At 39.6% G+C, this 12562-nt stretch overlaps 1 protein-coding gene across 1 annotated transcript in view; it reads right to left on the bottom strand.

Moving 5' to 3' along the window:
- The window catches only part of MROH9 (maestro heat like repeat family member 9), a 74549-nt gene extending 70349 nt beyond the window's left edge, over positions 1-4200 (bottom strand). Inside the window, exons 1-2 of the mRNA XM_006767031.2 lie at positions 4158-4200; positions 2176-2321 (exon numbers count right to left, since the gene is read on the bottom strand). Of these exons, the coding sequence (XP_006767094.1) occupies positions 2176-2321; positions 4158-4200 (189 nt within the window). The remainder of the gene's footprint in view (positions 1-2175; positions 2322-4157) is intronic.
- Positions 4201-12562: the final 8362 nt, after the last annotated feature.

The raw sequence follows: 12562 nt of genomic DNA, 5'->3' as shown, positions 1-12562 counted from the left end.
AATGACAAAACTAGTTCAAAAAGAACACAAGAATTTATTTTGCACTTGAATTTCAGTTAGATTTCACAACCTTGGGGAGCTTTCACAGTGAAACCATTTCAGTGTTAAGTCCAAGGTTGTCCAGCACTAATCTGGTTGTCTGAGTATGTGTATAGGCAGTGAGTACAGGCCCACCTCCCACCATGCTTATATGCCCCGTAGCTCACATTGTACACATTTATGTGGAGATCTCAATGTAAATCCCAAAATTAGATAATGTGAAGTCAGCAGATCGCCTGGGCTGGCACACTTGTAAGTGGTGGTCAGCACATTGTACTCTTTCTCAGTAGATCATTTTAATGGAGATCATAATAATTAAAGATAGTTGTAGGGTGTTGTCTCATGTAACATATTGGAATGATACTTATTTCTCTCAATAAATATTTATTTCTTGAGCATCTAGCACATGGCACACACTGTACCAAGAGATAAAATGTTGAACAAAGACAGCTGCTTGCTTGCCCCCTAGAGCTTATGACCCAATGGTTGGTAGAGACAAGTAAACAATTACAATACAGGATGGTGAATACTATGGTGGCATAGAAATACTGAATGGGGTACTCTACCCAAGAAGTGGCTTCTTCCCATTACCTTAAACTTGGTTTTAGAAACAGAAGAGTAAAGCAACTGCACACTATAGCACCTTAGCAACTCAAACAAATATACTTTTTTGATGGACTAATGGTTCCTAATGACAATAGTAGCAATCAGGCTGATATAATATAATTTATTGATCACTCATGGGCATTAATGATGAATAAGTATGCATAAATTTGCTTTTGATTATATGTACACATACATGTGTGCACACAGAGAGAGACGTACACACACAAAAACACAGAGAACACGCTTGAGCCATACTACTTCTGACTCACCAGGCTTTGAGCTCTGTCCAGTGGTGATGGGTTAGGTGTGAGCTATGCCTACACTCACCTGCCTTTATATTAACGGTCTGCATTCTTGAGATGGGTGGACATAGGGTCCAGTACAAGTCAAAAGTAAAATACCAGTCCCCACATCTATTTCCTCAGCATATGGGTAGTGAGTGGAGAGTTGCAATTGAACTTTTAGACTATTCTTTAATGTTTTTGGAGTAATTAAGCCCTTAAAAAGTTTAATAATTTCTTTTAAGGTTATACTCAATATTCAAATTCTACCAATAATTAGCTTTTCCGCACTTTGGATATTCTTGTGTGTGGGGTTGGGTTGGGTTGGGGTAGGGTGTATATCCTTTATTACTTATGGGGAGTGATTGTAGGCAGTACCACAAATGTTAATGCCACTTGTTTATGAAAACACTATATAGAATTTTAGTAAATTCGACTAAAAGACTAAAATTTAAAGTTCCTGAATGCAAGGTCTGTGTTTCAGAATCTGGATAATTAGTCAAATGTTCCATTTATAACTCTCTTCTCCAAACCACTCCCAGCATCATCTAATAGCTTCCAAATTTCTTCTTGCCAAACTCTCTTCCTCTCAAAACATTGGATTTATATCCTGTGCTTACTTAAGTTTGTGAATGCTGGCACTTCGAATCATAGAATTTCTCTGCATTTTGGAAATCTAGCCTCCTCTGCCTGTGGGGACTAAACACAAATGGTCTCAAGGCACCTGCATGGAAAATGCATAATTGATTGGTGTCAGTGAACAATTTAAATCTATACCTAAGTCAGTATTACTTGTTCCATCAGTTCTCTCCTATTGATCTCAGAGAAGTCCACTTCTGCTGTACAGGATTCAAACGTGAGGTTATGACTAGATACCCAAGTGGAAATGTCCTGTCACAACACTTGGACTTGACTGAAGATTTACATCTAGAAAATAAAGTAATAATAATTAATACATAATGATAATGATAGCAACAGCTCGAATATTTACTGAACTAAAGATCAACAGGCACTGTGCTGAGTGCTTTTCTTGCTTTATCTCATTTAAACCCCACAGTCTCTGCGAGGTAATAATGATTATTAACCCCAGAGATACTAAGTCTCTTGCAGTTACTTAGCTGACATGGGATTGGACCTCTGGTCTTTCAGATGCCTTGCTTTTTACTACTTTGCGCACAGAGGTGTTAGTTGAAAGCATTGATTTAGGATAGTTTCTGAAAAGATTAGGGCATCTTTTCCATTTACTTACCTTTTCCACAGTAGTCTTAGTCTTCCTGTCTCCCAACTTTCCCTTGATAGAACTCCAGAACCACATAACAGCTTCTGAATGTAGCCATGGCCCCTTTCCTATCGACACGCTCTCGTTTTTCAGTTCAAGGGTCACCTCAATGAAGCCTTCAAGTGGGGATGGGTTTATGCAAGAAAGACAGAAAAATAGAATTTGTTGCAGAGCAGTTCGTAAGGCGACAGGCATAATTATTGTGGCCCCACCCAAATGAGGTACTTACCTCTACTGAGTTTTATCAGAAACATTAATTTAAAAAATAAATCTCAGATGTTTAACTTGATATTTTCTCCTTTCTGAAAATAATAACGTATTCCCGAGAGGTCACCCACGGCGAAGGAGAGTAAATCAGTCTTAGTCAGACTAAAGACTTGAAGAAAGTTTACTCGAATAGTTTTCATGTGGCCAACTGTCTAGGTCCCACTAATGAGACAAGTCATACAACTTAGAAAAAAAAGAAAAGAAAAATGGAAAAAACCCTTTTTAAGACTATGAGAAAAGCATTACTTTATGCTATTTAGAGAAGCCTGGGAGTTTTTTTCCCCTTTGGTAAATGCCACAGAGGAGATATTTCTCATGAAAAGTTAACTGAGAGACAGGCCATAGCATGGCGAGGGATGGCCTCTGGGAATAGAATGAGAGTTTGGAGCCAGGACCAGTAATTATGAGACACCAAGGAAAAAAGCAGAGGTTGCATAGATGTAAAATATTCCAAAAACCATCATAGAAGTGGAATGAGGGGAAGAAAGAGAGTAAATGCTTTAAATAAAAGTAGTTCTCACCATACCAAACCCAACAGTACTCACATCTGGTGTAGCAGAAAGTATTCTAGACTTGGACATACCCTTGAACATACATTGAAAATTGGGATACACACTTAAAACTGTGCCGGACAGAAAGAGCTGGGATTTGAATCTTGAACCTACACTTACAATGCGAATGACTTTGAGCAATTTACTACAGCTTTAAATTCATTATTTACAAAATGAAAGTCATAAAATAACAGATGTGGGAGTGCCTCGCTTATATAATAAGTGTTGGAACCATATACGCTGAATCTACATCATATAACCTGTTCTTCACAACAGGCAAGAGAGCTGCCTATTATGGCTCACAGAACTTGAAGCATGATGCTCAGACCTCAGATTTCTCAAGATCATTCACTTGATGAGCATGGGTATAGCTCTGTCACAGAGCTGAAAATACATTATGCAAATTCACTGAGTGTCTAAATAGCCACTTGTTTGGAACACTGGTCGCACTGTGGCAGGCACGTGGTGCTGGGGAGAATGGGAGTTAAGGGCTGGAGTAGAAAATTAGAAGAACCTTTGTTGGACACTACTTCTCTCAATCAAGTTTAGGTTATAGATAGAAGTGGCGGAGTGACACCATGAACGGGACACAAACGTTGGGCTCTGATTTTGACTTTGTTAGTATGATATGGGTGTGGCCTTTCAAAGCCTCGTATTCCCCACCCATTGAATGGGAACAAAAATACTTGCATGCGGCGCCATTTCAGGATTACAGATGATTTAGGCAAAATGTCTCACCGTTAGTAGATATACGATGCATAGCAGCCATCGTCACATAAAGGCCACGGCTCCTTCAGAGCACTCACTGAGCCTCGTGCATTCTCCTTTCTGTTCAGCACAGTGCCTGTCATATATGAGGTGTAATAAATCTTCATTGAATGGATGGATAACCAAAAAAGCTTGTTCAGTGCTCTCGCCTTCTGCATTAATTGCCATCAGATGGAGCTTTTTCCTTGATTAAGAGGGTTTTGTTTTGTTTTGTTTTGTTTTTTCCTCCTAAAAAAACCAATGGAGCACCACCTTTAACTTCAGAGCATATCTGCAAGACAGAGAACTACAATAGTCATAAATAGGCTGTCTGGAGTGCTTGCCGATGAATGGTACATTCAGATCCCACCTAGACATTGGTTATACCTCTGGTTTTGGACTCAGTCCTATAGTCATTTCCCAGCGCCATCGTGTCTGACAAGTCACTTTAGGAAAGTTAGTTACCTCTTTGAACTTAATTTCCTCATTCATAAATAATGACCTTAACGGTTGATGTGAAGATTAAATGAGACAGCATATGAAGAGTGCCAGACATATAATAGGCAGGGTGAGATTTGAACCGAATTATATGACACCAAAGCTCAGGCTCCTTATATTACATTTAATTTCCAAAGGATTTTTTAAACCCCTCAAAGAAAGCCATATCTTATTCAGAACCAGTTTGCATATACCTTGGTACCCAGCATATGCAGGGCAAAGGATAGTATGTAATCAATACTTGGGGAATCTGAATTGCTTCCAACTGTTAGCCATACTGTAAGTGAATCAAGAACACTCTCCAGGAAAATGTGACTTCAGATACAAGTAACCATATTTAATTTCCCAAACAAGGAATACCAAAGAAACTCTCTTCCTTCTTAATACTATTAGACTGGATGTTCAGAAAAAAGAAATAGATATTATATCTCTTCATTTTAATAAGGCTTTAGGCAAGTTAAACACTTAAGGTGCTTTTAGATGCAAGTAACAGAAAACCCAAATCAAACAGACTTCGAGAGTATGTACATTTAGTATATTGGCTTACATGCTTGGAAGTGTGTATCAGAATTAGTTGATCCAGGAGTTCAATAAAGTGACCAAGGGTCTGGTTTTGTTCTGACTCTATCCTATATAATAAAAACCTAATATGCTAAGTGTTCAGTCGTCCGGTCCTCCGTTCAACCAATCAAAGCGCAAATGCTAATGATATGCTAAGGCCGCTCAACCACTCGCTATGATGTGCACGGACCACCAGGAGGCAGACACTCCAACCAGTAGGTTAGCTTACTGCTGGGGTCTGTCCGATCAGGACTGAGTGAGATGGGCCAGACATGCCCTGGAGCCCTCCCGTGGTCCCTCCCCATCTGGCCAACCTCCCACATCCCTCCCCGGCTCCAGTGGGGTCCCTTGGCCTGGCCTACACCCTCTTGCAATCTGGGCTGAGGGACACCCTCCCCCCTCCCCGCTCACCCTAATCCCGAGTTTATGAATTTTGTGCACCAGGCCTCTAGTGTTCTGATAACAGTATTAGCTTCATCATGGATGTATATTGTCCACCAGTAGAAAATATGTGGCATGCTTTCTCATTCACTTCTGGAAATAAAGAAATGAAACAGAGCATGCCATTGCCAAGCACTGAACATAGTGGTTCTCTTCCTAATGTTTCCACTCCTTAAATAGTAATTGTCACTGGTGGAATGTGAGATACTGAGAGCCTTTGATTAGGTGTTCTGGCAAGGGATATGGTATTATGACTGGAGTTGGGGTCCTCAAACATTGCTTCTCCATAGGGAAGGAGTGGGGAAAGAATGATAGGATTCAGTTACCATGTCCTCAGCAAAGATTATTATTTTTGTGGAAAGATGTAGAAATTCGGTCTAGATAATAATTGGGTTGATTAGTAGCTGATTACATAGTTGCATGGTTAACAAACTAGAGAGGGAGAGAGGTGACTTATCACATGGTTCAGGAATCTTCCCTTTCTTTACCCAGCCAGCCCAGGTTGGGGTAGATAGTTTCTCTCCCCTGCTTCTATGTAAAAATGTATTATTTCACACACATACAATCTATTAATTGCATATTTGCATAACTATCTTCCACTCAGCCATGAGGTGGTTGTTGAAAGCAGGAACTGTGTCTTCACCATTTTTCTAGCCTCAGCACATAGTCCAGAACCTGACACATCTTAAGGAGCTCCATTTTCAAATCTTAGTTAAGAAGAAAACAATGTGTTGAAGTTTCAGGAAGGAAGATTTTAGTTCCTCATATGTATGAAAAGAAGACTTCTTAACAATGAATATATTACATAAATGACTCACAGTCATCAATAAGTTAAATATAATGAAGATGAATTGTGGATTGAGATACCTTTAAGGTCCCTTTGTCCCTGGAATTCACCGATTTTCTGAGTTTGCTGATGGTGGGCACAGTGTACACTCCACCATGGTGGCCCAGATGGCTTGAATGAATGTAGAAATCAGGACATTTCTGGGTGGTGGAAGGTGCTGGAGTCAACTGTTTGACTCATGAAAATTGGAACCTTCTTTCCAGGCCCGTAATTTCAACAAAGGGAGCACATTCCGTTCTCCGTGCCCACTGTGAAGACGGTCTGTGGTGATTGTGACCTGTAGGGACTTGGCATTCTCTGTCTGCGTGCAGGCAAAATGCCAGGACAACAGGAAACATAACTGAAGGAAGCTCATGAGCCCATACAATCCGAGGGATGGGCAGGAATTTCTTAACAGCTTGAGCAATCTTTATTTCAAATCATTTTTGAGAAAGAGAATAAACAAAAACAGAAGTCAACATGGCAGAAAGTAAATGTTTACTTATTGTTGGGTACAGTGCAGGCCCTCTAGTTGGGGGATAATGAATACATGGAGACAAGGTTCTGGCCTACAGTAGAGTTTAGAGTTTAGTTGGATATTTGCAAAACACATGCGCGCGAACACACACACACACACACACACACACACACACACACACAAACTTGAGAAATGTACAAAACAACATCTAAGACAAGGAGGTTACCAGCCAATAGGACCTCCAGGAGTATACTACCTACAGCATAATCTTCCACTCCTCTTCCTAGTGTGTTCTAACCTCTCAGTTTGCTTTCAACCCTGACACTCTCTCCACCCTATTGAAACCGGCTTTCTTAAACTCTGACTCCCCTAAATATTCCGTGTGAACTTAGCTTGCCGTCTGTCCAAGTTTTATTTTTAACACCATATCATTGGTGCAAAAGTTAGACGTCACTCTTACCCCCACCACTCAAGTAGAACCCCTGTTAGCAAAAGGGCACATCTTGTCTTACTTGTTTTCTATATGCATTCTTTCCTTTAACAAATTTACAGGGTTTTCACATGCTGTTCCTAGAACACTGCTTTTTAAGTAAGTGCATAGAAAAATACCGGGAAGAATACAGTATACAAAATTGTTAAATGTGGTTTTTCTCTAGGGAAGGTAGTGTGTTGGAATTTTTATTTCAGTCTGTGCACTTCTATGTTGATGTTATTGTTTTGAGCCACAAAGAAATACGTAGGTAAATTAGTAAACTTTTAAAAAGGAAAAAATAAAATCTCGACTCCCTGTGCAGTTACCAACAGCAGGTACCTGTTCGTTCACTCTGACTCATGGCAGAAGTCCTCATCCTTAGGGGCGTGACAAGAAATGAAAGGATTCAATCTTCATCCTAAAATAGTGACTGGTCCATGAGCTGTGAGTGGAAGCAGCCTTTCGCTGGTTTTCATTTTTCTTCTTTTCACATACTGCACCCCAACAGTTCACACTTGTTCAGGGAACAAAATTGTGTCGCACTTACTTCTCCTCTCCAAGAGGTGGCGCTGTTGTCTTACAAATGGCTTTGGAAGCGCAGTCCTCAGGTTTTGTTTTTGTTGGAATCCCGCCTATTGTTCATAGGATGGGGGACCATCAGGAGCCCCAGTATTCCTCTTTGGGAAGCACTTGGTGATTGAGAAGACATCCTTGCCTGATGAGTCATTTTAAGTACAGAAGTTACTAAAACATATAAGAAATAGCTCGGATGAGCTGAGAAGGAGTTCTTTGCTTTCTCTCTTTTCTAGTATTTTGTTAGTGTCTAGTGTAACCATAACTCATAGCTCTTCAGGTTACACATTAAATTCACTAAAACATAAATGGAAACAATGGCACTTACAGACTGTGGGTTGCCAACTTATTTTGCAAATCTAGAAAAGGAAGGTGCTACAAAAGATAAATGAGACACTATCATTATAGGCCAAGATTTTGGCAATCTAATTAGTAGAATATTTTTTTAAAAAATCCTGTTAGTAATAATCTAGATAAGATGATTTATGTTGGGTACTAACAGTTAAAAATAAAAACAAATATTTGGCCCTAACTGGTTTGGCTCAGTGGATAGAGCGTCAGCCTGCAGACTCAAGGGTCCCAGGTTCAATTCCGGTCACGGGCATGTACCTTGGTTGCGGGCACATCCCCAGTAGGGAGTGTGCAGGAGGCAACTGATGGATGTTTCTCTCTCATTGATGTTTCTAACTCTCTATCCCTCTCCCTTCTTCTCTGTAAAAAAAATCTATAAAATATATTTTTTTAAAAAACCAACAAATATTTGGCTAGAATTTCCTGCTGGTTAGACACTGTTCTAAGCATTTATTTGATCCTCACAGCAATCCTGCAGAACAGGCATTATTATCCTCGTTTCATTGATAAGGAAATCCTACTAGAGGATTTAAGTAGCCAGGACATGGCAGGCAACTGACTTCACTTACAAGAACAGGTGATACTAAGTACTTGCCATCTGCCAAGTTAAGCAAGTATGTCCTCTGCATGCATTGTGTTAATTTTCATGCTAACAATTTGAATTCAGTCTTAACCATTGTCTTTATATTGCTTTTATTTTCCATAGGAGTTTAATTGCCTTACTTAATAAAATGCAAATGCATTTACCTCTTTACTCTCTGAAAATAAGCACAAAGATTTTCACAAATATGGTTTTATTAATTTAACTTCAAACGTAACTGAGCTCCAGACACTGGTAATTTACTAAATACCACAAGAGTGTGCATCTTTCCCCATAAATTATGTCTTTCTGCATTTTAGAAGAAATTTAAAATAGATTTTTTTTTTAGCTCTTTATTGCTTCCTCTTCAAAAGAAAAAACACACAACACCATTTTTAGCTGTGGGAAGAGTGGCCAAATGCCTAATTAGAATTACTGAAATTTTATCTATTTTGTTTCACTAATATACTACAAAGCTTCATATATGTACCTATATATGTTGAAAAAGCTAATCTTTGTATCCTTCAAGAAACAACAACACCAGAAAAAATACATAAATGTCAACAAACACTAACCTTTCATATATATATATGGAACAGGGAATAGGGGTTGAGGGGAAATGGCAAAAAAATAACAGATAAATTTGGGCACGGTTTCATTTCTCACGGTGTACATCAGCAAGAACATGTAAATATAATGGTCTTATTTAGAAGTTTACAAAAAAACACACACACTTCTCTCGTTTTCTGAACTTACTAGTATTTTTTTCTCATTGTTGAGGAATATTCTAGTTAGTCTGATATTCCAGTTAATACTCGCCACGGATATTTATTAACTCAGTACAGCTGAGTTTCAAGAGCCTAATTAGGTATCTGGCTACTTTCCATGCAGGCTGAAAAGATATTACTTTTAAAGGGAAGTGACTAAGTGTTATAAATATACATTTTAAATTTCTATTAAAGTACTGGTAGAAATATCACTGGTACCCCTTATTGCAAATTAGACCTATAATATACTGCTAGAATTCTGTAGTTTATTTGCCTGAAATTAAATGAATACCTTAATGTTTACCCAAACCTCAAATTAGGGTTCGGAGTAAAATTTTTCTTATGATTTCCATGCTTATTTTCAAATGGTTGAGCGACAACAATGCTTTTATAATCATTTTTTTAAAAATAAAGGAGAAAAACCTTTGATATAATTTTAGACTCATGCAAGGAAAAATCCACGGCTTATTTTCTTCTCAATTATTTATTGTGCTTTTGGGATATACATAAATACATTTACATGTGTGTGTGTGTATATATATGTATATACATATACACATATAGATATAGGTACTCTGAAAAATAAAGCTATTTGCACTTTACACACACACACACAGAGGGGAAAAAAAGCAACAGAATGATCTCCTAAGGAAAATAACCATGTCCTGGTTACCTCACTGCCCAACGAATAACATTAACTCTTAATTTAACACGTTTTGAGTAACTATTAGGTAGAAGGCACTATAGCTTTGATTCCTTCATTTCTACAACATCCCCATCCATCTCCTCCCCTCCCCGTTTCTTCTCTCCTTCTCCCCTGTCCTCTCATTCCCTTTTTATATCTACCTTTCCTTCCTTCACCTGTTTCTTTCCCGTGGCTCATCTCAAATCCCCAGATCTTGCCTCTCTTCCAACAAAGATACATGCACATTTCTCCTGTACACCACCAGCATCTGAAAGGCCAGGCTGCCCTCACTTCCCATTTCCTCTACTCTCCCTTTCCAAACCCATTCATTCTTAACCTTCTTCAACCTGAATTTTGTCTTTACCTCTCAAAGGAATTAAACCTGGCAAAATGATGGGTAAACTCCTAACTGAAAAATCCCCTTAGTCTCTTATAAAGACTTATTTTTGTATTTTCTTCAGGTCTTCCCGCCTATGTGTACACGATTTCACATAGCTCCACTGGTCGCATAGAAACAATGTTTGTATTTTCCCCCCTTTTAACAAAGTACTGTCACGCTCCATACCTCCCCTCCGTATACATCGCAGACATTGGCACGGCGTTGGGTGGTTTTTCTTATCGTTGAGAACCTGGGCTTTGGATTGGTCCTGTATTCAATCAAGTCTTATCTTTTCCCACTTACTGGCTATGGGATCTAAGCCAGTGAGATAAGTTACCATATCATAAGGGGGAAAGGACACAGCATTGCATGAGTTTTAATACTAAAAACGAAGTCTCTGATGAGAAAAAAAAAATCAAAGTAATATTTTCAGAAAAATTGTGTTTGGAAGGCAGCCAGACAGGCCATGTCAACTCTAGCCTTGGAGGCCAGCCTATACGACTATTTTGGGATTTTCAAGAGGGAAAGCCACAGGATAAAGCACAGCTGAACAAGAGGAAGCCAAGAGTTTCATCAGCAGAGACTTTATCTTGACTTGTTTTTCAGAGGAAACAAAGGTGGAGAGGCCCTTGGCTCTCCCTGAGGGATGGGCTAAATATTCAAAAATATTAATTTTGGAACAACTGTGCCTATGATTTTGAAAACAAGCTAGTTAAGCCAGAGCTGTAGTTGACTGAATTGGCAGAAAGTCTCTCCGAACCCCCTGAGGACACCCATTCCAGATCCCCACAGCCCTCTGACAGAAAGTCAGAATGACACAACACGCAGACCGGGAAACAGCCAGGTGGACTGCGACCTCTGGGCACCCCCAAAGGTCTAACACGAACCACAATTTAGCATTTGGGGGGAGCCCAGAATTAGTAATAATTACAAAGGAAAGAAAAGCTTTGTTTGACTATCTCAAACCCATTGCTATTAAGTTTAGATGTCTGGCTTTCATTCTTGAAGATGGCCCTTGCAGAATACAGGGCCATTTCCACACTACAGTGTCCCCAGCAATTGTATGCGCTTGGGTACCCTGTTTCCCTAACCCAAATGCCAGGTTTAATCTTACTGCCCAGTACTCACCCTGAACCACCAGCACTGGGCTCACCCTTCTTACCTGTGTCCTCCCAACTCACAGCCTGCACAACTCCCTCGAGACCTTCTGCTGACTAGCAGCTTGCATCAAGAATGTAAAAAGGTGTAGACAGCAAGAGTGGCTTGAGGTGTTCTTTCTCCTAGCAGTTCTTAAATTCAGAACTAAACCACAGTATGTGCCCAGAGAAGTCTGACTATTGGTTTACAATGAATATTATCTATCAGTCATTTATTTATGTTTCTCTCTAGGTATTTAGCCCTCAAAGAAGGCTTAATATTTGCCCTTTCCTGTCATCTCAGGTAGTTTGTAGAAGAGAACTCCAGATGTGGACAAAGTTAAAGATAGATCTATAAATAAAGTTATATCCAAGGGTTTATACATGCACATGTTTATACATTAATAGAAATCCCTTCTTGCTTCAACATGGTTTTACTCAATAATCTACACTCAAGAACAAGACTTCCACAGCATTTCCGACAGAGCCGAGTGAGGTCCTTAGGAATGAATCTCTGTTGGTGTCAGCAGGAGTAGAGGCTACTGAGGGGTGTTGAGAAGCGTGCTCATCACAGTCTTCTCAATCACAAGACATGTGTCCACGGAAGGAGGACGCATGCAGGACAGCAGTGACTAGCTGAGTGGTCTTTTCTGCATCCTGCTTTTCTGTCCTTGAGGGAGCTGTAGGCTGTATCCAGCACCCTCTCTAACTCTTTATAGCCTGGGCAACACCTTATATTCAGGGCAGCTTTTCCTTTTCCCTTTTTCTGTCATTAGGTTTTCAGGCTCCTCTTCTTCATTGGTGAGTGTCTTACCCACATTTGCTTCCGCAAATTCTGAGAAACACATAAACATAGGATCAAAAGTAAGAATTCGGGCTCTCATATTCATAAATGGTTATTCACATTCTTTCCTTTCCCTCCAAACTACTGCTGAAAATTTGCCCAAAATAACCAGAACAAGTGGTTCAAGGCAAATCATAAACTATTTAGTGTACAGTACATACTCCCCAAATCCCTCCTGACCACAAACAGTACAAGTCAGGA

This window comes from Myotis davidii, unplaced genomic scaffold (genome assembly GCF_000327345.1).
Source record: "Myotis davidii unplaced genomic scaffold, ASM32734v1 scaffold580, whole genome shotgun sequence".
Classification (NCBI taxonomy): domain Eukaryota; kingdom Metazoa; phylum Chordata; class Mammalia; order Chiroptera; family Vespertilionidae; genus Myotis; species Myotis davidii.
This window is presented reverse-complemented; position numbering and strand designations above follow the sequence as displayed.